Source organism: Octopus bimaculoides, chromosome 14, assembly GCF_046866305.1.
Source record: "Octopus bimaculoides isolate indiv1 chromosome 14, ASM4686630v1, whole genome shotgun sequence".
In the NCBI taxonomy this organism is placed as follows: Eukaryota; Metazoa; Mollusca; class Cephalopoda; order Octopoda; family Octopodidae; genus Octopus; species Octopus bimaculoides.
The window spans coordinates 24,637,930-24,665,443 of NC_142941.1; the positions used below are offsets into that span (position 1 = coordinate 24,637,930).

General features: G+C 36.9%; 1 protein-coding gene across 5 annotated transcripts in view; it reads right to left on the minus strand.

The window, feature by feature from the left end:
* The window catches only part of LOC106869119 (prominin-1-A-like), a 108,079-nt gene that overhangs the window by 13,977 nt on the left and 66,588 nt on the right, over positions 1 to 27,514 (minus strand). For all 5 annotated transcript variants that reach the window (XM_089362546.1, XM_089362550.1, XM_089362548.1 and 2 more), the window contains 5 exons: positions 24,931 to 25,005; positions 19,321 to 19,384; positions 14,883 to 14,974; positions 13,512 to 13,576; positions 7,086 to 7,238 (listed from right to left, as the gene is read on the minus strand). In XM_089362546.1, coding sequence (XP_089218672.1) covers positions 7,086 to 7,238; positions 13,512 to 13,576; positions 14,883 to 14,974; positions 19,321 to 19,384; positions 24,931 to 25,005 — 449 coding nt within the window. The remainder of the gene's footprint in view (positions 1 to 7,085; positions 7,239 to 13,511; positions 13,577 to 14,882; positions 14,975 to 19,320; positions 19,385 to 24,930; positions 25,006 to 27,514) is intronic.

Below are 27,514 nucleotides of genomic sequence, written 5' to 3' on the forward strand. Positions count from 1 at the left end.
AGCCTTATATGGAATAGTATGAAATGCTGGCGAATGGAATTGACAGCAGGGAAGCAAGAACTAAGAGAGGTAAATATTAGGAGAGGTATCTTCCCGTGGCACAGTTTATTCCGACTGATATTCGTGCTGGGAATTATCCCCTTGAGTGAAATACTACAAAAATATAAAGATGGGGTATGATCTGGGAAGAGGTAAGGGAAAACTAAACCACTTGATATTCATGGACGACCTGAAGTTATTCACAATAAGTGAAGCAGAACTGGTCAGCATAGTCCTGTCTGTGCGAATTTTCTCCAGTGATATTAAGATGGAGTTTGGACTCTCAAAATGTGCTACTATGTGATGAGACGAGGAAAGAATGCCAGGACAGAAGGCATAAGATTGCCAAGTGGTGAAAGGATGAAGGCAATTCAACCTTAAGCTAGTTATAAAAACGTCATGAAAGAAAAGACAAAAAGAGAGTACCTGCGGCGAGTGAGAAAAATATTGGCTTCAAAGCTGAATGCCAGAAACATAATTTCGGCAATAAACTCGGCAATAAACACAGTCGCAGTAGTTCGTTTATGGCAACGGAATCCTGAAGTGGACAGAGGAGGAGCTAAAGGAGATGGACAGGAAGTCAAGAAAGCTCCAAACGATGCATGGAGCCCATCATCTACGTGCAGACACTGATCGCCAATACATGAAGAGAGCAAATAGAGGAAGGGGACAGGTAAGTGTGGAAGACTGCGTGCATATCGCACTCGAGAGCTTAATGAGATACCTAGCCCAAAATAAGGAAATCTTGCTAGTGACAGTTAGGAACGAGTGAGTATTGAGAGCGGAGAAAAAAGAAAAAACAAAAGAAGTGCAAGAAGGACATAAAGAATTGCACAAGAAGGGACTACACAATCAATTTCATGTAGTCACAACAGAAGTTGCTGGAAAAAATAAGTGGGATTGGTTGATGAAAGGAACCATAAAAGAAGAGACCGAGAACACTATTACTGGCAGCGCCGGACCAAGCTCTGGCCACGAACTGGAGGGTCATCCTGAGGAATGAGCAAGTATCTCCGCTGTGCTGCATCGCCAATGGAGTGGATGAAACCATTGCCCATATCACGAACGAATGCCGTAGAGCTGCCCCGAACCCCTACAAATTGAGACGACACGACCAGGTAGCGAAAGTGCTACACTGGAAACTGTGAGAAGTGGGAGCTAGAGAAAGACAAGACATGGTGTGAGCACAAACCGCAGAAAGTGGCTGAGTCGGAGACTAGCAAAATCCTCTGGGATTTCCCAATCCAAACAGATCAGGTGCTAGCCCATAACAGACCGGATCTAGAGGTGGTGGTCAAGGTGCACTACATATGCTATATAGTTGATGTTGTATGCCCCTTTGATCCATGAATAGTCAAGAAGGAAGCAAAAAGATAGATAGATACAACCCTCTTAAGTACGAAATAGCCCGGCTATGGAAAATGAAGAAGGTGAAGACAGTGCCAATTATTGTTGGGTCCTTGTATTATTATTATTATTATTATTATTATTATTATTATTATTATTATTGTTTATAAAAATAAAACTACTGAACAATAATAATAATAATAATAATAATACACACAGATAGAGAAATTAAGGCAAATAGACCAGATATAGTTGTCAAAGATCATGAAGAAAAAAAATGCTTTCTAATTGATGTATCAATACCAGCAGATGACAACGTTTCTCTAAAAGAAATGGAAAAACTTTCAAAATACAAAGACCTGGAAATAGAGGTAACTCGAATGTGGAATCTAAAAACAGAAACAATTCCTATCATAGTAGGTGCCTTAGGTATAATAAAAAATATTCAGACAAATACATAACAAAAACACCAGGACTTACAAATATATATAACATACAGAAAATTGCACTACTGGGCACTGCACACATCCTACGCAAAACACTTTCAATACAGTAACCATAAGAGCATCACAGCAAACCACAGCACATACCCAAAGCACACAGAGCTGCGCTCGGTAGTGAAGTGAAAGCACGTTATAAAAATAAAACTACTGAACAATGATAATAATAACATGGATGTGCTACACCGGGCTCCCCATTCAAAAACAAATCTAATCTAATAACATCGATGGAATTGAATAAAGAAACCTGTGGAAGACTTGAAGGAAGCGGTCTTTTAACGAAAATAACGAAAAACGAAATTTTACTGCCATACAAAGCAGTTTCTCCTATGCACGATATCTCAGTGAAACATGTGCAAAACACGCGCGAAATCAACACCGGAAAGTTTACAAATTATAAAATAGAAATGGAACAAAACAGTAAGTACATAAATTGAGTAATTACGCATACACTCGAATGTCTACACAATCATATATATATATTGATACCCATAGGACTACACATACATCTCAATGTTTACACAACTACGTGAAATTTACAGGAGACACATTCACGCATATGAAAACACGTGTCACAAACGAAGCAAAACCAAAAACAATACTATTTTTAAATTTTTTTGAACTAACACAAAATGAACCATTCATAAGTTTAAAAACACCACAAAAAATTATGCTCGGAGATAAATCTATCAACAAAAAAAAATACAGACGAATACAGATCTATTAGCCTTAAGCAGCTACGTTACGAGCAATGTTTACATGCAGAAAACTCGGTAACGGTGTTGTCTGAAAAAATTTACCCTAAACAGACAAATCCGTCCCCTAATGTCAACGTCGAAGCTCGTCATGCCTCAATGATAACAAAGTAAAATACAAACCAGATTGGTCTTCGACCGAATCACAAAGGGACACGTACTCGAATGATGAACCAGATTCGAAACGAAAAATCAGCTACTGGTTCAAATCTTCCCGACACACAGGAATTGGAAGTACCCCACAACTGGGATATTCCAAAAGATGGCCATCCATGCTCGTCATGAAATAACCAAAAGAAAAAAAAATGATACATGGTCAAGGGAAGATAATAAAGAAGTTCTTACGGCATTCTACCACGTCATATATTTCCCCCAAAATAAATCTTATACTGTACAAACCTACTTAAACTGGAGACAGAAACACCTTGAAGTAAGACCTTACATAGACAGTAACAAACTTGTCAACGTCAGAAAAAACATTATGAGAAAGAAATTATTAACTGAAGTAGAGATTGACCAAATTAAACAATCAGTAAGGGATAAAATGGACAAAGATGCACCTAAATAAGATACTACAGAGGAAATAATAATAGACCAGCCCAGGACTGATGAAAATACAGTAATGAGTGAAAGAGTTAATGTAACTGATAGGCAAAGTGAAATACTCTCTGAACCAACCATAAACATTAAGGCAGATGAAAATCAAATACATTAAGAAACTCACACAGAAATTGACCCAACAGAACTACATGATCTAAAAAATTCAAATCATGATTGAATGGCTGAAAATTAAAAACAAAACAGTATGAATGAACGCGATACTTTCCCAAAACTTCGCAATTCCAACCAAAACCTTAAAATAATTGATAAAATTCGCCTTGCACTTAAGGATATAATTTCAGCTAATGATGTTAATATTACAGATCTCAAACATCTGTACTATGCATCCACAAATATCTCAATGATTCTATGCTGTGAAAAGATTAGAAAACGACAACATTCTCACAAAAAGCCTTCTTGGCAAGAGAGTATTCAACGCCAAATTAAGCTACTTAAGTCTGACATAGAATGTTTAAAACACCTTAAGTTTGACAAGACTATCAAACCTACAAAAATCCGAAAATTAAAGAAAAAATAAATGAAACCATATTTGACATTGATACCACCATAGAAACCATCAAGCAAAAGGTATGTGCTAAAGCTGCCCGCAAAGCAAGGTTTGAAAAATGCGTTATATTCTTCAAGGACAATAACATATTCAAAAATAACCCCTAAAATTTTTACTGGAAGATAAGGAAATTACCAGTTACAGTAAAGTCTGTCCCATCAAAAGAAGAAGTGGAGGAATTTTGAAATACAATTTGGGCAGAAGAAAAAACACACAATAAAAAGGCCCCTTGGATTGATAGAATATCTAGACTTAGACTCCTTGGAAGAGCAAACGTGAGAGGGTGTCAAGGTAGAAGATATAAGATCTGCTCTCAGGAAGTCAAGCAAATGGAAGTCCCCAGGAAAGGATAAAATTACTTCTGGTTGAATGTTTTCCCAGAGAGTCATGAACTGCTAACAAAACTTTACAAAACAATGTTTTGCAACATCCTCGTATGATTCCCTACTTCCAAAAAATGAAGGAACAAATGAACCAAAAAATTATCGACCCATAACCTGCTTACAATAATGTGTAAAACGCTAACATCTGTCCTGAATGAATATACCTATAGTTTTTTAATAGAAAGTAGCATATTCCTTAATGAGCAAAAAGGATGTAAGCATTGATCCTATGGTTGTAAAGATCAGCTACTCATCAATAAGATGATCTCAGAAGATTGTCACAAACGACACAAAAACTTGACAATAGCCTGGATAGACTATGAAAAAGCTTTTGATAGCCTACCACAGAGCTGGATTAAGAAATGTCCTACTCTGCGAAACTTTCCGTCTGTAAGTATGAGACCATAGAGAGCCAAACTGACTTTGAACAGTGACAATGAATCTCTAAATGCTGGAGATGCAAGAATTTCATGTAGCATTTTCCAGGGTGACTCACTATCACCACTCCTCTTTTGTCTAGCCTTAATACCTCTCTTGAAATTGCTCAATGATGTACAGTACTGTTATAAAATGTTTGATAAAAATATAAATCATCTCATTTATATGGATAATTTAAAGCTCTTTACATAAAATGACCAACAACTACAAGGCTTACTAGCGATTGCTAAACAATTCAGTGATGACATCAGGATGCAATTTGACCTCGATATATGTGAAAAAGCTACCTTTATCAAAGGAAAAATGATAGAAACATCTAACGTTAACCTTGACCAGCAGATTGTCATAAAAGAGAACCAGCGGAGAGCTACAAATACCTAGGGGTATTTGAAGGGGACGGAATTAATCATTCAGTGATGAGGGGAAGTATCAGAAGAGAATGTTATCGTAGGATGAGACAAGACTTAAGACAGAGTTGAAAGCAAGAAACAGGATCGAAGGGATCAATACTTTAGTCATACCAGTTGTGACTTACAGTTTCAATATCATTAACTGGTCAATTACTGAAATATGTAATCTTGACAGAAAAATACAAAAATTGTTGACAATGCATAGAATGCACCACCTTAAGGCAGATATAGAACGACTTTATCTACCAAGAAAAGAGGGAGGCCGTGGACTTTTACAACTGGCATTAACAATGAAGATTGCCACAACTGGCCTAGACCTGAAAAACTGAGGAAAAATTGACCTGAAAAAATCTGAGGACTGGATGTTAAAACTTGTCTCGAAACATGAAAACAAGAAAGCATCATGCTCAGTAACTAAACAGGCAAAGGAATGTATAAGTGAATTCCAAATACAAATTCCAGAATTTGACGTACTAGAAACAAGCAGAGTAAAAGCTAAGCGTATGAAAACCCGTGCTAAAACTGCTGCCTTAGATGTTCTGACTGATAAATGGCAAGCAAAACCTCTCAATGGCAAACACCCAAAGAGAGCTAATAATGCCGATGTTGACAAAGCCCTTACCTATTGGCTAATGGCTTCTGGCTTAAAGTCAGAAACAGAAGGGTTTATCGTAGCAGTTTATCAATGCTTACCTACAAGGAACTACCAGGCCAGCATATTAAAGAACGACAGCTTCCCAACATGTCGTGTATGGCAACAACAAAATGAAACCATTGATCATGTTGTCTCCATGTGCAGTCTTCTTGCGCCTACAGAGTATCTCAGCAAGCATGATAGAGCTGCACAATATATTTACTGGGTAATTTGCAAAATCCTGGACCTGCACCATGATAAAAAAAAAACTGGTGGTAACACAAACCACCTCCAGCACTTGAAAATGATCACATCTCACTCATCTGGAACTTCACCATTCAAACTGACACAAAAACAGGAGCGAATAGGCCAGACATTATACTGAAAGACCTCAGACAAAAATCATGCCTCCTCATTGATATGACTGTTCGAATCGATATAAACGTATCTATCAAGACCTACCAAAAACTGAGCAAGTATAAAGATCTTGAAATAGAAATTAGCAAAGTGTGGAACCTCAAGACTAAAACAATACCTGTTGTCATAGGTGCCCTAGGAATGATAGCAAAAGGGACTGATTACTACCTAGCTCAGCTACCAGGAAACCCCAAAATGGCAGAAATTCATAAGATAGTGCTCATGAGAACTGCCCATATCCTTCGTAATATACTGTCTATGTAATCTCACATTTTGAAATACATAATTTTCTTAAGATTTCTTAAACATTCTCTAGGACAACTCTATATACAAAACCAAATATATGGCACCCTAGGCATAACACCAACATGAACTTCTAACTTGTTGTCTCTTGTGGTCTCTGGATAAGACTTGGAGCCAATTTGTACAAATGCAAAGCAAAAGTCAAACATAAAATTACAATAATAATAATAATAATAGAATGTGAATATTATTGCCACCATCATGGTGAACAAATTCGTTTCAGTAGATAAAAAAAATTCCATGGACTTTTCTTGATTCTCATCAGTTGATTTTATTTTATAAATCTGCGGTTTATGGTTTCTTTTTGATGATGGTGTTGAATGTATGATGATGTTGATGATGAGAATGATGATGATGATGATGATGAGAATGATGATGATGAGAATGATGATGATGAGAATGATGATGATGATGATGATGAGAATGATGATGAGAATGATGATGAGAATGATGATGATGAGGAGGAGGAGGAGGAGGAGGAGGCGGAGGAGCAGGAGGAGCAGGAGGGGCAGGAGGGGCAGGAGGGGCAGGAGGGGCAGGAGGAGGAGGAGAAGGAGCAGGAGGAGGAGGAGAAGAAGGAAGAGGAGGAGGAGGAGGAGGAGGAGGAAAGAGGAGGAGGACGACGAGGAGGACGAGGACGAGGAGGAGGAGGAGAAGGAGGAGGAGGAGATGAATTTAAAATCGAACTCACAACATCAAACAAGTTCCACCACAGTTAGATAATGAATTCCTTTCAGTGGGTTTCACTTGGTCTCCATTTCCACATGTACCAAGTATTATTCCAAGAAATTGAAAGAAAGGTATGAGAACAGTAAGGCACCCAAAAGGGATAATAACTGCCATCCTGTAAATAAAAAATCACATAAAATGAATGTCATTTATCTAACTGTATACATTTATTGTTATTGATTCTAAAGAGAAATAACCCTTATTCAATCTAATCGTTTGTATTACCATCCTTGTTTTTGACGTCATTAGTGCCAACCTTGCCTTTTCCTTAGAAAACCTCAGTGAGGTTAACAGGAGGAACTTGCATGAAGAGTAACTGCTAGTCCATGATATAAACTTTGTCATATCAACACCTAAGGAAAGAGCTTTCCAGGTGAAGAATTTCGTGTTCAACCATAACCGAAAGGGCTGCACATGGACGATTGTCGTCATTCAGCCTAAAGCACTTGATAGTTTTTGACATTACATGATTTATCAGCCATTCTGTTGATTCTTACACGGAAGAAGAAAAATCTATATTCATTGTTGTTGCTATCGATGTTTTCAGTTAACAATTACCACCTCGTCTTTTATTTTTCGGACCCAATTTATCCAAAATGATTCTTTGATGATTTGCGTGAGACTTAGCTGCAATTTCTAACAGATTGAGTGACCATGAAGCAGTGTCCGCCTTCGTTCATTGATGGATATTTGCTGAAAATTAGTTAATTAATCTACATCAACCAAAAGCATTCCAGCCATGGCCAGCCTTTTTTCTGTCGAGCACCGTGTCACCAATGCTACATTTTGCAATGAAGTTTTAGCTATCATCTTTTTTTTTTCTAAAAATGTTTTAGTGAGATCCGAGTGAAATTTAGTTTCTATTTCTAGAAGGCAGAGTGACGAAGAGTGGGGCCCCTTATTGTATAATTGTTAATTACAAGATCCCCTTGCTTTACAGAAATAATTTGTTCCGGAAAATCTGGCCGTAACGTGAAGTCTCGCGATGCGACATTAATTTTCGTATTGATTTTCATGTTATCAATTGAGATTACGTTCCTACAGACTTTTTCGGAAAAAAAAGAAGCACAAAAACATAAGCAACGTGATCAGATGATATAGAAGAAAATAATTTCTAAACATAGTGTAATATAAATGCATAAACAATAGGAATACGTTAGGGAATTAATTTGAATCGTAATATCGCGCGTTCTTACCACAAAAGATATTGACTACTGTTTGAGAGGTGGTAGTGGAATGAGCGTTGCAAGAAGGATAAAGGACAATATTTACTATCTTCATTATCACCAGTATCAGCTGGATGAGTGAAGAAATTATCCAAACTTGTTTGTTATTTATGACACATCATCTCTTTGCACAGTATAGGAACTGAGCTCATTATAAACTCATGTTCTTATGCTACGTTCACCTTTTCTTCCTCTTCCTTTGTTTCTTGGCACTTCTTTTCCCTTGCCTACCCACTCTAGGGTCACGAAGGTCTGCTAGCTGTGAGGCGATTTATGCTACCTCACCACTGACCACAGAACTCCCCAACCACAAACATCATAAATATCCTTATTATTTGATTCCTAGACAATTGCGAAGTTATCTACAATAACATTTTTTTTACTTTCAGTTGTCGCTGGTGAATATCGCCGGGCGGTCAAATAAATGTTCACCCATCAGACGAAATTCGGTTACAGTGGAACTGATTGTACTGACCGACCACGAGCATAGGCCAAGGAAAACCAATCTGCTATATATGGCCCTACATAATTTATCTATGTTGTTTAGTTCCCTTTTTTCATCTTCTCCTCTTCCTTCTGCGTATCCTTCCTCTTGATTCCCCCACCCCCTCTACATAATCTCTACCCCACTTACTCATCCCATATCCACACTTCTACTAATTGCTTTTGTATCCTCCCAATATGAGCCAAAAAACAGGGTCTGAAAGACACAATGTGACAGCACATCTTTGATAAAGTCTGATGAAGTGCCTCTCTAATGTCTAAAACTGAAAACATTACATAAGTGTTTGCGTAAACTGGGGTTACAAACAGAGTTGGTGCAAAAACAACTGAAACTAATTATTACAGATGTGCTAAAGAATTTTCTTTATCTTTTTATCACTCGTGTATATATTGGGTCATCTCATAAATGATGCTGTTCTTTCAATTGCATGAGCTAAATGTCAGAGGACGACAGGATAAACTACCTGCATCTATAAAAGCAGGTGGTAATTTTACCTTGTACTTATCCTTAGCGCAATTTTTGAAGAGTGCAGTTCGATTTTAACAGTTATTTTTTCAAATCTATAATAGAAGTGACAAAAGAGTACATTCTGTATATTTTGCTTTATAAGTTCAGTAAAGGCGACAACGTAACGGTGTGAGGAATATTAATGTAGTATATGGGGATTGGACAATAAGCGTAAGCCAGTGTCAATGGTGGTTCCAGAAATTCCGAGCCGAAAACTACAGCTTAGAAATCGAGCCTCGTCCTAGAAGATCTGTAAAGCTCGACGAAGGAGTCCTGAAAACCCTGGCGGAAGAAAATTTCATCGTAACTGTTGAGGAACTGGCAGAGAAGCTTGGATTTAGTCATGCAATCATTCGACACCTGCGTGCCAGTGGAAAAGGCAGCAAATTGAGTCAATGGGTTCCTCACAAACTTTCTGAATCTAATCGCGCACAGTAACTGAATGTGTGCTCTTCTTTGCTGTCACGTCTCACGAATGAACCTTTTTGGATTGAATACTGACTGGTGACGAGAAATTGGTCCTATATAAAAAATCCCAAGCACAGAAGACAGTGAATAGGGGAAGGAGAAACACCGGAACCCCAGGCTAAAGAAGGTCTTCACCCTCGTAAGGTGTTGTTATCTGTTTGGTAGGATATGAAAGGTTTAGTCTACTTTGAATTTTTAAATCCAAACCAAACGATAAAAAAGACGATCTACTGCGAGTAGCTAGAGCGGCTTAAGTCAGCGCTAGAAGAAAACCAACCATCTTTGGTTTCAAGACGAAAGGTGTTCTTCCATCAGGATAGTGCTTGGCCACATATAGCAAGGATGACATTCCAAAGGCTGGAGCAGTTTGAATTGAAAACGATGCCCCATCCACCATATTCGATGAGCATTGCCTCATTTTTTCCGCAGTTTTCAAAATCATTTGGACAGGAAAAATATGAATTCTGTAGACGAGGTCAGAACAGTACTGGAGGAGTATTTTTCGTCACGGACAAGAGAATTTTGGAAGAGGGGCCTTGCAAGCCTACCAGATAGATGGAAGAGCATAATAGAAAATGAAGGGGAGTATATTTTAGTTTAAAAAAGTACATTATCTTAACTTTCAAAAAACAAGAATTAAAAAAATGTATTATTTATGAGATGACCCAATATATATATATATATATATATATATTGGGTCATCTCATAAATAATACAATATATATATATATATATATACTCTTTACTCTTTTACTTGTTTCAGTCATTTGACTACAGCCATGCTGGAGCACCACCTTTAGTCGAGCAAATCGACCCCGGGACTTATTCTTTGTAAGCCTAGTACTTATTCTATCGGTCTCTTTTCCCGAACCGCTAGATCACGGGGACATAAACACACCAGCATCGTTTGTCAAGCAATGCTAGGGGGACAAACACAGACACACAAACACACACACACACACACATATATATATACATATATACGACGGGCTTCTTTCAGTTTCCGTCTACCAAATCCACTCACAAGGCTTTGGTTGGCCCGAGGCTATAGTAGAAGACATTTGCCCAAGATGCCATGCAGTGGGACTGAACCCGGAACCATGTGGTTGGTAAGCAAGCTACTTACCACACAGCCACTCCTGCGCCTATAAATATATATATTTGAAAAGATTTGTAAATGTACCACACGAGTAAGTAGATATTAAAGATAAATAAAAATGAAAATGTCACTTTAAAAAAAAAAAGTTTTGGTGTTTTAATTAATTTACATTACATGTTTCGTTTTTTTAAAAAAAACCTTATCAAAAATGAGTATAAAATATGTGAGAAGAGAAGAGGGCTATTAATAAAATAAAATTGAAATTAAAATTAAGAATGGCATTCATAGTTTACTGTTATTTCTTGCATGGGCACGTGGTCCTTTCATTCCGTTGTGTAGGCATGGTAATTCCAACTCGCTGTGATAGATTACTATCTGTTTTTGTAAATTAAATAGTGGTCAAGACTTCTAGGAGTGGTTGTAGCCGTCGAATAACCAGCAGCAGTTATGATAATAGCAATAGTAGCAGTAGTAGTAGTAGTAGTAGTAGTAGTAGGGGTGAAGTTGTTCCCCCTATGATTTTAATAAAAATCGGGTTCTTCGATCCCCTTTGTTTATTTCTTATGAATAACTTGCAAATCCACATATAAATATATAAAAATAAATATGAAAGTCTCAGTGTTGCTAGTTTAGAGAATTTAGACTTGGTCGGTATTTTCTTATAAAAAATATTTCCTTGCTAATGCGTTCATTTTGGCTAGCATTGTCTTTGAATTTGTATAGAGAAAACGTTGTGAATTTGGGAAATTTGTTGTAAGCACATACGTCGATGTGCTGGCTGAGAGGAATTACTATGCCTACACAACGGAACGAAAGGACCAGGTACGCATGCAAGAAATAACAGTAAACTATGAATACCATTCTTAATTTTAATTTCAATTTTATTTTATTAATAGCCCTCTTCTCTTCTCACATATTTTATACTCATTTTTGATGAGGTTTTTCAAAAGAAAACGAAACATGTAATGTAAATTAATTAAAACACCCCAATTTTTTGTTTTAAAGTGGCATTTTCATTTTTATTTATCTTTAATATATATATATATATATATATATATATATATATATATATATGTAAATATATAAAAATAAAAAGATAAAGAGAGCAATGGTAAGGTTGGAGAAATATTTTATGTATAGAGTCTTACAGCTGTTTCTGGGAAGATCCAGTACTTCCCTTCATCGGAGACAGAAAAAATAAAGGTATCGATTATTATATCCATAGGCGGATAGTTTTAGTATGAAGTGATATAGAGTGTGATGGGCTGAAAAAGAAAGAGAGAACAGTACTTGAAGTGTAGTTTCATTCCAGTAGTAAATATCCGTGTAAAGTAATCCTTGTGGGGATAATACGGAAATAGATGTTGAAGCAAAGGCTGGGACAGCAGAGGTGAATATATGCCATATTGCGTCCGATGGTTTTTGCTTGTTTACTTGAAGAATGTCCAAGTCAAGTGAGAAGTGAGCGTAGGGTAATTAGGTCAAGTCATGAAGACAGAATGGGAAAGGGGATAGAGGAAAGATTGAGGTGGAGAATGGTAGCGGTATATTTTTATGGTCAGTTGATCTTACAGGATAGAGGGGATGAGCATAGAGAGGGAAGGAGGAATGGGGGGATGAGGTTAAAAGGTTTAGTGAGTAGGAAGGAATGCGCGTATGTAGTATATAGGTGGTGGGGGTATGAGTGGTAAACCAAAGACAGAAATAAAGGGAGAGATGGGTGGGAAAGGTAGTTAGTAGTATCATATTCAAGAATGCAGCCAAACCTATTTGCAGACGGTGGAATGGGATTGAAAGAAACGACGTAGTCTGTATGCGGTGGTGGTGTTATTGTGAATTAGAGTGTAGAGGAAATAGATTTGGGGATATATATATGTGGTGATATGATCGAAAGGAAATAAGCCTATTCAAAAGATGGTAAAAGATGGATGTTATTTGCCAGGTTGAATAGGTTGCCTGTGGGGAGTCGTGTGATTATGTTGTGTGATCAACCTTATATATGTATATGTATATATATATATATATATATATATATACACATATATATATATTTATTTTATTTATATTTATATATTTTATTTATTTATCATTAATATATATATATATATATATATATATATATATATATATATATATATATATATATATATGTATGTATATGTACATATAGCTAGCTAGCTAGCCAGCCAGCCGGCCAGCCAGCCAGCCAGCCAGCCAGACAGACAGACAGACAGACAGACAGACAGACAGACAGACAGACAGACAGACAGACAGACAGACATACACTCACATTATGTGGATTATATATATATATATATGTATGTGGGTAACGCAAGGATTGTTTTTCAAATAGTTAGCAATTTAAACTACGCAATCCAAGTTTCCGTAAGAGCTATATTATAGGCCGTATCACTAAATTAATGGACATACTTAAGAATTTCTGTAAGCGTGAAATCTCGTAACCTCTCAGAAGAATGCATGTACTTGTGTTTAAAGTGTTTTCTTAACTTTGGTTTCTGATGCTCAAAGTTATACATCAATCAATATAAGAAAAAAATTTATATTTCTACAAAATAAACCAACCAGTATTTGTCGATGACTTCGTAACTTATTTCTAATCCATGTTCTCCAGGATCCAATGTTGAATTCTACAAAATAAAATAAACTCAGGTAGCATCAGAAATAAAGCTATGAAATATAGTATGGACTAAATTAAATTCATGGTTATCATATAACGCTGAAGTGTTTTTTATGTTGTGTCTATACAAATGACAAAGCCATAGTCCAACAATTTTTTTAATTTCTTAGGTAGACCCATTTTATTTGAAGATAGACTTTAATCAATACAAATATGGGTAGATGAATATGTTGTTATCTATGTAATGGCAGCTTAGTTATAAAAGTACGACATATGCTTTTATGTAGTAGACGAATAGGTTGCAGTTTCACTTTTGCATGTTAAAATGATCCATTCAATAGCAGTTATGTCTTTTGAAGATACATAATAGTCAAAGGAGTTTTAGAAAACTCAGAGAACAGTGAGTATCGCCCGCTATTTCTCCACATTGAGAAGTCACAGTTCCGATACTACGGGCATATGATTAGAATGTCACAGGAAAGAATCACAGTTTCTTCTAAGCCGACAAGAGGTTAGACCAAGAAAAAATGCTTGGATAGTATCACGCTTAGAAATCCATCAGGAAAGTCAAATGACAGTTACTTCTGATAGGACCTTATGGAATAGTTGGCTGAGAAGATGGAAAGATAGTTGGATGATGGAATGGATAGAGGACGAATGGAAAAGACATTGCCGAACATAGAAGCGCTTTAGTGTTATAATGCTTTATAACATTTCGAATCTATTGAAATCATTCAACCTCAAATAAAACATAAAATCCAAGGTCGTGTGGTATATTTGACCTGTTACTCTTTTATGTATTTTTCTACAATTAATTTGTTTATTGAAATATTTATTGAAAATTGCCTGCTGGAGTTCACAAGTGAATTTGCGTTTATAACTTAAAGCTTGTAAACAGAAAACAGCTATTAAAACCAGACGTGTTCAATGTGAAAGCACTACGGTAGCTCAGTATTAATGCAGAACTTATATGAATGCAATTGACATTGAATTTTCACCTGCCTTTCAGTTGAAATCGATCTCGCAAAATCAGAATTCTTATTCGTTAAACTTACCCTTGAAATTCCCTTCTAGCTTATACATTTCCACCAACTATCTCCAGCTCTTCGTAAAGCATCATAAGGCTGTTTAACCTTTCCACATACTAACTGGGTTCTCATAAATTCAATATGTTTTACACAAATAAACGAAAGTGTTTCCCCCTAGATAAATGGTTGTAGAAAACCCCTTCAAAGGTCTTTATGATATTGTCATTAAAAAAAACAAAAAAACTTTAAATGTCTTTAAAATATTGAAAATTCAAAGATATTCCTTACTATTGATTGACTAAGTGTTGCTTTAAGTTGCAACGTGTCATCTCTATACTTTCCGATAGTAGACCGAAACTTCTTGATGACATTTTTTATGTCTGAAAGTAAAAACGATAAAATAAATAAATAAACAGTTATTATAATGACTGTGTTATTTGTGTTAATAATTATTAATATTACAATAGTATCAGTTGGGTGTCAGTAATCTCGACTAGACGCTTTGAAATCTGTGTGCACAGGGGTATCGGTCACGACCTCAGAAAAAAATTAGTATCTTTTTCGCCTATACACACCGAGTACTCATGCATACGGTAGCACAGTAACACGTCGTGTCATCATATTCCAAAATGTCTCCTGTAGGAAACCTCGTCCGGAAGCTTGCAACAAAGTAACCTCTACGAAAGATACTCATGAGCCAGAAATTGTTATATTAGATTGTGTGTGAGTGCTACTCATAGCACCAAACAAAAGTGGGGAATGTGATGCTTATCGTGCCAACAACATTAATGAACGGTTATCTCGCTCAAAACCCTGTTATTGGTTAACGATTGAAGAGACCAGTATTCCCTGTTAGTAATTCAAAGAGACCAGTACTCTCAGACAATGTCTTCACTGCAGCTATGGACGTTTTATTTGTAGGATGGTTCGTTGAATGAAAATAAAATTTCAAAGAGGGAGAGAGAGTGGAACGGAATGGAAGTTTATTGAAGGGATACAAGACAAGATGGCAAGCAACGATAGAAATAAGTCAAGTAATTGTGAGCAGAATCATAAATAAACGGAGCACTAACATTAAGTACGAAAGATCTTTTAGTGTGGTTGAACCCATTCTGGGTAAGTTTATGACAGTCAGAAGCGAGAGAGCAGAGATGAACAAGCAAATCAGTATTGATTGTATTGCCAGAAATATTCCACAAATGCATATAAAAAAATAGCCAACAATTGGTGACACAACATCAGCAAAAAGAATAACAAATAAAAGTAAAACCAATTATTTATCCCTTTACTCTTTTTAATCTTTTACTTGTTTCAATCCTTTGACTGTGGCCATACTGGAGCACCGCCTTTAGTCGAGCAAATCGACCCAGAACTTATTCTATCGGCACTTTTGCCAAACCGCTAAGTTACAGGGACGTAAACACACCAGCATCGGTTGTCAAGCGATGTTGGAGAACAAATACAGACACACAAACATATACACACACATACATACATACATACATACATACATACATACATACATACATACATACATACATACATATATATATAACAATTAGAAAATGGAGGATAATATGCTGAACCCAACCACTTGCAGACAATGTATCCCGTTGAATTCATTAATTTAATTCATAGCAAAAGTGACAAAAAAAGAAGAAAGAAAAAAAAGAACCAAAGCACAGGTGTCCATGGCAGACTATGTTATTTTGCCAACCTGGTTTACATATAGAAGTACAAAGTACATAAGGAATTAGAGGATGAACAGAAGTTTAATCTTACAGCTGTTTCGGCCTAGTTTTAGCATGCCCCATTCTATCCGAATATTTCTTACCGGAGTGATTATCGGATGACATGTTGAAATGGGGTTACATGCCCGAGCCGCTAGGCCTCTTCAGAGATTCACAAAGGGTTTCATACAAATGTAGAGGATGAGGTAAAAATAGAGGTGTGGTAGAGACCAGAAAAACAACAGCAAAAATAAGATAAAAATAAAAATAAAAAATAGAATTAAGATCAAAATAAAAATAAAAATAAAAATAAGGGTACAGCAGGAAAAAAATAATAAAAATAATAATAAAGAATACATAAATGAAAAATGAAGGTATAGCATGTAGGACATGTAAAAATAAAAAAATATAAAAAAGATATATGTAAAAAAACCTTAAAAATACAAGGCCCACAAAGAGCCTACAAATATTATAAATGGGTAGTTATAGACACTCCAATGCATATATATATATATATGTGTGTGTGGGTCCGTGTGCACAACCTTACTCGGATGTACCCTTATTCCCATAGTTTTTATGAGCATATATTCCACTACATACGTTGTCTGTGGCATCGGAGCTATTAGCCGTATCTAGAAACCTGTAAGTGTTTTTTAGAAAGGAAGTTTTGTTGAGTGTGTGTGTCATTTCTATATATTTTGGAAGGTTCTATGTAGAAGTTCATTTTACACAAGTTATTAATGTTCTAGTAGCAGTAACAGTGATGACGAAGATGATGGTGACAACAGCAACAACAATAACAACTTGCAACAACAATAACGACGCCCGCCGATCGATAACCCCTCGAAAACATTGTTCAATACAAATCCAATAAAAGTCAAAAATTCAATGGCAGTTCAATAAAGTTCAATAAAAGTTCCTTTTAAAGATCTAATCTTCCTCATCCGGGCCTCCAAGCAATTGTCCCATCGCCATCAGGAGATCTCGCAGTGACGCGCCCGAAAGAAAGTAAATAAAATCCTCTTTTTGACAGGTCTTTTCGACCTCCATGACTTCACTATGATTTAAGACCTCCGCAGCCACCTGCGGAGGCCAACGTGAATGGTCTATACATTCCCAGTCGTAACGCTCACGGTCAGATAGATCATCCAGACATTACCCTTAAGGTAACAGAAGATATACCCAGTTTCCTCATCATCGGAAGGGGCCGCAACCTGCTCTGTCGGTGACACAAATCCCACTGACAGAGCCTCCCGATCCGGTGGCACACTTCCCAACGGAGGGGCAACGGAAAAAAAAGAAAAAGAGAAACGGGAGACGGTCGGCGGACGTGCCACCGACCGTCTCCCGTTTCTCTTTTTCTTTTTTTCCCTTTTACCGGTTGCGGGGCTCGGGGCATCTTTCGGTATACCCGAGGTGTCCTCCTTTCCCGCAACCTCTATTTCTCCTGGTGAGCAAGCACCGTTGCTCGCCTTCCTCTTTCTATTTCAATGGTGGGGCGGAGGACTCATTCTCTTTTTTCCTCTGCTCCGGGGCCTTACCTCGGCCCTTGGGACAGTTCTTTTTCAAATGGCCGGATTCAAGGCACTTGTGACATTTAGGAGGGCGTCCCTCCAAAATCACTGGATACCTTGCCTGAGCCGTCCTTAAAAAGTCTGGAAACACCAGACTCGCAATCGACTGGGACCAAAGAGTCAACACCGCTTTTGACCCCTCCCAGTTAATTGCTGGCAAAATTTTTACATTCAGGAGCTTGGTTCCGGTGCCGCCCAGACCCCGGCGGAAAGAATTCTCTATCCACTCGGGCTTTATTCCAGGCGGCAACCCGCAGACCCAAGCTCTCGTTATTTTTTGTCGACAATATGTGGGCAGAAACAAAATTTCTTTGCCCTCAATGGGCCCATGCGCGCTTCACTCGGGTTGTCAAAAAGCAACCACACGGTTGCATATTTGACTCCCCTTGAAATATATTTAAAGTTGGCATTAACATTCGTAAGTTCCTTTTCAATAATAGTTTGAGGAAAGACAGTGACGCCATCCAACACATTTGAGTAGGTCCGGAGCGTCACTGTTCTTTCCTCCATTTCTTTCAACCACTGCTTGGGTGGGCACAGTTCCCACTCCAAGACAGTGTTTCCCTTTTTTGCCATGCTTGCAAAAAAAATGTTCAACAAAAAAAGTTCAGAAAATAGTTCACAAACAAGTTCAACAAAAATGTTCACAAAAAACAAACTAAATACAAAAGAACAGAAGACAGAGCAGAGAAAAGGAAAGAAGGAAGACAGTTTAAGTCAAGGCAACACAATTCCGGCCCCCAGCAATACCTATAGGTATTCCAATAAAGGGATTCCAATGAAGGTACTCCAAAATAAAAGTATTCCAGTAAAGGTATTCCAATAACGGTAATCCAGGGCCACAGCAGCAAAATTTTCACAAGTTTTTCGGAGGCGAGATACGCCCACAAAAACAACAATTCTCGCACAGTGAGACACAAAAAGTTTTCTTCACTCAAAGTTGCTTTTTTTTTTTTTGGCTCAAAGTCAAAACAAAAATTTTCGCTACTGTGGGCAAGCGAACCCGCCTCCCACAAACAGCGAATATAAAATTTGTTCGTACAACGAACACACAAAAAACTCGCCAAGGAAAGCGAAGATGCCACACTGCTGGACAACAATTTACTAAAAAAATAAATAGAAGCAATAAATTGCTGCCCAGCTGAGCAAACAAAAACGACTTACCCCGGCGAATTCTTCAATTTTTCCTTCTATAGACAGAGCCGAAAACCATGTCTATCTTCGTTCACAGTAAGTAGCCAGTCTGGCGCACATGCGCAGTGAGCAAACCGAGAGTAAGCAAGCTACTTACCACACAGCCACTCCTACGCCTATATATGAAGATTATTTTTCTTACAGAAAAGTAATAACCTTTAAAGCTGGGTAAATAAAATTAAATTTATATAGCACAAAAGCTTCAAATTGATATATCTACATACATACCTTTAGATGTTGCCTGTGAATTATTTTGGACTAATTCTGGAATGTCATTAAAAGCCTTTTCTGTCTAAAATGATAAATAAAAGGTTTATTAATATTTAGTGGCGTCAGAAAGTACCAAATTTATGAAATTTGATTCTGCTCATTCTCTTACAAATAATACAATCTTTTGTTTGCTTGTATTTGTCGTTAGTAGTATTAATGATCTTAATTTTGGAAACACTCCCTTATTAACCAAATATTGAATTATAGTCAATAAAGAAGACTCTGCTTGGTTGCTTGATATGCTAGAAACAACGAACAATCATATTCTAACATCTTATGGGTATATTAATGTGATCCTAGATGCACTATATCTAAAATAGGATGAACTGGTCACCGCTGAAATGCCTTTATTCATAGGTATGCTCGATGAAGGCTGACCTGGGGCTATCTGACGACAGCATAGATTAGAATTATATATAAACGAACAAATAAAATACATCAGTCTTCTCGGTTGGCGTTCAAATGACACCTTCAATGTGGATAGAACAAGATAAATTAAGGTATTACATAAGATTTTCAGCTACCAATTATTTGCTACAAGGATTCAAATATCTCATCATACAGGAAACTTTCCTTACTCTCTGTATAAGAGTTAGTGAACACGCAAGACAAGGAATAATCATAACAATAATAATTCATGTAATTAATATCTTCAAAAGTCTAGTCAGTTACTTCGTTTTTGTGGAGCCTTCGATGAGCATCATCTAGTGTGTCTGTCATCAAACACCGTTGACAACTTGATATTTACACGATTTTAGTGTTAATAATGTGCAAGGCACCACACGTTTTCAGTTGAGTACTGGTTTCGATGTGATCGATTATTCCCAAATTTCAGTCTTTGTGCCTATAGTAGAAAGGTTTATTATTACTATTATTATTATTATTATTATTATTCAGTAGTTTTATTTTTATAACGTGCTTTCACTTCACTACCGAGCGCAGCTCTGTGCGCCTTGGGTATGTGCTGTGGTTTGCTGTGGTGCTCTTATGTTTACTGTATTGAAAGTGTTTTGCGTAGGATGTGTGCAGTACCCAGTAGTGCAATTTTCTGTATGTTATATATATTTGTAAGTCCTGCTATTTTTGTTATGTATTTGTCTGAATATGTTTTTATTATACCTAAGGCACCTACTATGATAGGAATTGTTTCTGTTTTTAGATTCCACATTCGAGTTATCTCTATTTCCAGGTCTTTGTATTTTGAAAGTTTTTCCATTTCTTTTAGAGAAACGTTGTCATCTGCTGGTATTGATACATCAATTAGAAAGCATTTTTTTTCTTCATGATCTTTGACAACTATATCTGGTCTATTTGCCTTAATTTCTCTATCTGTGTGTATTGGCATATCCCAGAGTATGGTTGCTTTCTCGTTTTCTGTTACCTTTTCTGGCGTGTGTTTATACCATCTTTTTTCTGTTGTTATTCCATAATGTTGGCATAGCTTCCAGTGTATATAGGTCCCAGCTCTGTCGTGTCTGTGGATATATTCCTTCTTAGCCAGGACTGGGCAGCCAGAGATAATATGATTTATTGTTTCTTGTCCATCTCCACATATTCTACAGTTACTTGTTATATTTCTTTTCATTATGTGTTTTTGGTAATTTCTGGTGGGGAGGCTTTGGTCTTGTGCAGCAATTAAAAATCCTTCAGTCTCTGCTTTGAGTCCTGAGCTTCTCAGCCATTGCTGAGATTTTTCTCTGTCTATTTCTTTCGCATTTAGTTTAGCCCAGTATTTACCATGTAGGGGCTTTTCTTGCCATCGTTTTATCATGGTCCGTTGTTGTTCTAGTTTTAGTTTGGATTTCATTTGTTTTATAGCTTTTGTTGTTTCTTCTTCTTCTTCTTCGTATTTGTTAGGTAGATTGATTTCTTGTTTGTATTTGTCAGCTTCCTTAAATACTGAAAACAGTTTTTTGTTTTGCTCGTGTTTTGTGGCTATTTGTATTAGTTTTCCTTGCTTCTGGAGTAGGTATTTTTGCAGTCCTATAGTGGTTATTTTATAATAGTTTTCTAGCTGTATAAAACCCCTGCCACCTTCTGTGCGTTGTATATATAGCCTTTCTATGTCAGATTTTGGGTGGTGCATCCTATATCCTGTCATTATTTTTCTTGTTTTCCTGTCTATTTTACATAGTTCGTTTAGTGTCCAGTTAAGGATGTTGTAGCTGTAGCTTATAACTGGGACAGCTAAAGTGTTGATACCCATTATCTTGTTTTTAGCATTGAGCTCTGTTTTTAGTATTGATCTAACTCGTCTATAGTACTCTTTCTTTATTTTTTCTTTCATTTGTGTATGTTGTATCCTATCTAGTTCATTGACTCCTAAATACTTATATGGTTGGCTTTCGTCTAGTTCTCTTATTTCATTGGCTTATTTCATTGGCTTATTATTATTATTATTATTATTATTATTATTATTATTATTATTATTATTATTATTATTATTATTATTATTATTATTATTATTATTATTATCATCATCATTAATATTACTCGTGTTTGGAAGAAGTGAACACTTGTTCGTCTCTTGTAAGTTTTCTTTAAAATTTGTTTTATTAATGGTTATTCCAAATTTTGTTGAATTGTTAACTAAATAAGCTGCACTTAACACAGAATGGCAGAACAGTCTTCTTTAACACATTGGGGAAGACACTAGTGTATGAAGACACTAAGAAAAAACCAGCGTATACTAATATATATAATTAAAGACGATGAAATAGAACGAGCGATGCAGATCCAGTTCGAAAAATTCCTGAGACCGGTCTGAGGTTTAAAAAATTATACCCCCCGTGGGAGACGCATTAGCATATTTGAGATAAGATCCTCAACTGAAGAATTAGCCAAAGAAAATGCCACAACTTTCAAAAGTGAGAAATTATGGCTAATTCCGACACGACTTGGTCGGAGGGTTTTCAAAATAAAGGTAGTGGGTATGTCACCAGAAGTGAACATCTCTGCTGCTAGCACCCGTATTATACGGCATAGAGGACAAAATAAAAATTTTACAAGTCCACCAAATGGGAGAGGAGAATTGGTCAGGCACAGGAAAGGACCCCGGACATCCCTAACCTGATCAACCTACCTAATAGAACAGTTATTTTTGTCAGTAGAGGGCAGAAAGCCGAAACGCCACATTGTGGCGAAACGCGAAAAACTTTCTGCTCCATTCAAAGAAAAAAACACTGCTGCTGCAGACACTTTCAACACAAAAACAACAACAGCAACAACACTAAGAACAGCAACACAAACAGTATCAGTGCTAAGGGTAGCAGCATCCAAAACCAAAATAAGAATATTAACAGAAAGAGTAGCAGGAGAAATCCATTTAACAACATCAGCAACAAGCGTAGATACCACACCCGAGAAAAACTAAAGCAACTTTTACATTATCGCAACCGAGAGAAGCTTCGCTCATACCAGTCGACCAGACCATCAGCCTAGAAATATGCGACTGTGCAAGCATACACCTCTCTCCTGTCACAGGCTTTTCTGACTGTAGAAACTCGTCTAGCGAGGAAAGCAGTCTTGGAATCTCACCAGAATGGACCCTGGTGAAAAGAAAAATGAAAGAGTTACAAAATTGAAAGCGTGGTACAAGCCAAAATGCAAAGATATTAGAGGAGGAAACACAGAAATCAACAAACCATCACACACTCTACATCATATCAACGCAATTACAAACATTTTCAACAATACAAATACCACCAACATTACGAACATCTCAACAAACGAAAACAAATAGCAATCCAGACCAATAACATGAACTGCACTCCCAAGGCATAACTGGTTACATGGCTGTAGACACAAATAACAAGAGTGCACTGAAATCACTCTAAATGAAGACATCGCAAGTATGGAAGTGCCGTCAGCGAAGCTTACCCGAGATGTGCGCAGAGCGACGAAACTGTTCTGCACGCTCTCGTCCAGCGCCAGATCTTTGCTAACTTGAAGGTTTATGTCAGACACCTGCTGACACGTGTAGTGCGGATCCGGCTATCGGTTGGATCCATTGCGAAAACTGTCCTACCGCCTTCCTTTAACCGAGAAGGACAGGCTGTGTTTCTTCGCATGGAGGCCTTCACGAAAGATGCTGTGTGGTGGACCAGATTAGCTGAAGAGAGATACTTTCCTCTTTAGCTAAGCCTTCATCCACTTTTCAAGTTTCACTTCGAAAGAAAAGCAATTTTGTTAAAAGGTGGGTGAATCTTGTAAGAATGGTCCGAGTGAACGGGCCTACTCTAAGCACGCGCATATAGGTTGAAGGTGAACGACGTGGAGAGGGCACTTGGTCTAGTAGTCAGGGCAACCGTGGTTTTGTGAGGTCTTCACGAGCTGCCATAGGAAGTATCACTCTTTGGGGGAGATTTTCATTGCCGTAATTTTATATTGTTACTCTTTTACTTTTTACACGCCTTTTATGCAACTCCACATTGTACCGTCCCCAATGTATTTTTGTGTGAACCCTAGCGACTAATAAAGAAAAGACAGCAGCAGCAGCAGCAGTAGTAGTAGTAGTAGTAGTAGTAGTAGTAGTAGTAGTAGTAGTAGTAGTAGTAGTAGTAGTAGTGTGAAGGCGCAATGGCCCAGTGGTTAGAGCAGCGGACTCGCGGTCATTGGATCACAGTTTCGATTCCCAGACCGGGCGTTGTGAGTGTTTATTGAGAAAAAACACCTAAAGCTCCACGAGGCTCCACGAGGCTCCAGCAGGGGGGGGGGGGCGAACCCCGCTGTACTCTTTCAGCACAACTTTGTCTCACACTTTCTTCCTGTTTCTGTTGTACCTGTACTTAAAAGAGCCAGCCTTGTCACACTCTGTGTCACGCTGAATCTCCCTGAGAATTACGTTAAAGGTACACGTGTCTGTGGAGTACTCAGCCACTTGTACGTTAATTTCTCTGCAGACTGTTCCGTTGATTCGATCAACTGGAACCTTCGTCGTTGTAACCGACAGAGTGCCGTAGTAGTAGTAGTAGTAGTAGTAGTAGTAGTAGTAGTAGTAGTAGTAGTAGTAGTAGTAGTAGTAGAATGTATGGGGTTTGACAAAATGCATTGCAGTTATCCATTTCGGCCCTTTGCAGAAGGAAAATAATACTAGTCTATGATTAAAGCAGGAGAAGTATATGGTTTGTATTTACCCGAGTTTCTAAACGATCATTCGACCAGCGACTAATATTTCTTGAATGAAACAATACCGGTTTCTTTTTCTCATTTTTTTTTACAAGGTTAGATTGGATACACTGAGTATGAAGGACGATATGTCCACGTCTGGAATGCTTTTGATCATAGGTCTGCTGGGTCATATCTTGCCTTTGGCTAAACAATTAAAATCACTGGAGTTTTTTCTCTTTTGCTTTTGTTTCTATATGAGCAGGACTTGAACTCAGATACAAGCTGACAGAACACGGACGCACTATTTTATTGTTATCAACTCAAATCACGTAATTTTTTTAGAAGACAGATAATATACGTAATACATAATATATAAATGTAGTTAGACATGCGTTAAACTGCAGAAATTATCAGTAGATAGATTACAGTGAAGAAAGTTTTAAAAAACTATATTCATACCGGATCTATCAAACTACCAAGCCCCTTGGCAACCACAGAGTCGATTGCATTTATATTGCTTGTTATATCAGGTAGCTGAAAAATAAAAAGCACAAGACATGTAAATGTGTGAGTATATGTTCATGTACATATTGATATTAAAATATCCAAAAGAAATTATAAACACACACACAAATGCACATATATATATATATATATATATATATATATATATATATATATATAAAGTGTAGTATATTGCCACTTAAGTGTGGCTGACCCCTAGGGGTGGATGTTACTGTTGCTTTTAGCCCCAGGAGGACATCTCCTCCAGCTGGCTTATCGACACACGACTGTGTCCTGTTTGCCAAGGGAGTTATCCCTATCACCTCGACCAGCAGCACGAACGTATCCGGATTTCAGGGTTATTTCCCTTCGTCGGCGTTCGACAGCTGATGACCTTGGTGAGAGAGACAAAAACCTGGCAAACCTTATATCTTCTTTTCCAGTGACATTCTTCACTGATATTGAAAAGGTGAAAACAAGCAATGTTAATTCTCTAAATGAAGTATTAACAGTAACTGCACGATAAAGTGTAGTATATTGCCACTTAAGTGTGGCTGACCCCTAGGGGTGGATGTTACTGTTGCTTTTAGCCCCAGGAGGACATCTCCTCCAGCTGGCTTATCGACACACGACTGTGTCCTGTTTGCCAAGGGAGTTATCCCTCTCACCTCGACCAGCAGCACGAACGTATCCGGATTTCAGGGTTATTTCCCTTCGTCGGCGTTCGACAGCTGATGACCTTGGTGAGAGAGACAAAAACCTGGCAAACCTTATATCTTCTTTTCCAGTGACATTCTTCACTGATATTGAAAAGGTGAAAACAAGCAATGTTAATTCTGGAGGAGATGTCCTCCTGGGGCTAAAAGCAACAGTAACATCCACCCCTAGGGGTCAGCCACACTTAAGTGGCAATATACTACACTTTATCGTGCAGTTACTGTTAATACTTCATTTAGAGAATTAACATATATATATATATATATATATATATATATATATATATTCAGCACAACAAAATTCCGTGTTGAATTTTGTCAGTGAACAGGTCGCGGTCTCAAAGCGACGAAAATATTTTGGCAAATTAAATTTAAATGTTGAAGTGAATCTAACGGCTTTTTATGTTTCTTAAATGGCTTATAAATACCTTCGACGCTGCAATTGTTTTCGTTCCAGCACACGATCACAGATCAGGTCACGTGCTATGCAAGTACATCTCGTAATAATATATATATATATATATATATATATATATATATATATATATATATATATATATATATATATATACATACAAGGGAAAAAGCTGGTTCTAAAATCTCTCTAAGAGATGAACGCAGTAGTGGTACTAGCAAGTAATGCCGAAGTGGGTACTTCAGTATGAATGTTCCGTTTGAACGGACTTTACTGTCATTTTTTAACCCCCAAGAGGACATTTCCTCCAGCTGGTTAACGATGAACACTTGCATCCGATATATTGCATATATATATATATATATATATATATATATATATATATATATATATATATATATACATACATATACATATATATATATAGAGGTAATACTTGTTCGTAATTTTTTTGTTTTGGATTTACAATTTATATATATATATATATATATATATATATATATATATATATATATATATATATATATATATATATATATATATATATATATATATATATATATATATATATATATATATATATATATATATATATATATATATATATATATATATATATATATATATATATATATATATATATATATATATATATATATATATATATATATATATATAGGCGTAGGAGTGGCTGTGTGGTAAGTAGTTTGCTTACCAACCACATGGTTCCGGGTTCAGTCCCACTGCGTAGCATCTTGGACAAGTGTGTTCTGCTATAGCCTCGGGCCGACCAAAGCCTTGTGAGTGGATTTGGTAGACGGAAACTGAAAGAAGCCCGTCCTATATATGCATATATATATATGTGTGTGCATGTGTTTGTCCCCCCAACATCGCTTGACAACCGATGCTGGTGTGTTTACGTCACCGTAACTTAGCGGTTCGGCAAAAGAGACCGATAGAATAAGTACTAGGCTTCCAAAGAATAAGTCCTGGGGTCGATTTGCTCGACTAAAGGCGGTGCTCCAGCATGGCCACAGTCAAAAAGACTGAAACAAGTAAAAGAGTAAAACAGTATATATATATATATATATATATATAGTGGGGGGAAACAAATATTCGTACATGTTAATTTTCTTAATTATTTAATTTCCAATGAACATAAATGGGACATACCAATACTATATTTTCATACACATGCATAAACTAAGAATATGCAAAAGAAACTAATAAATTATAGTAACTAATGAATTTATATACAATTATAAATATTTAGGGGTGAAAAAAGTATTCGTACAGAATAAATTTATGCCACAAAATACTGTTAAAATATATTCTTTTTTTTACTAGAAGTTTTTCGTTTGTTCCAATAATCTTATCAGTAGTCATTTTTAAGTGTCAAAACGTTAAT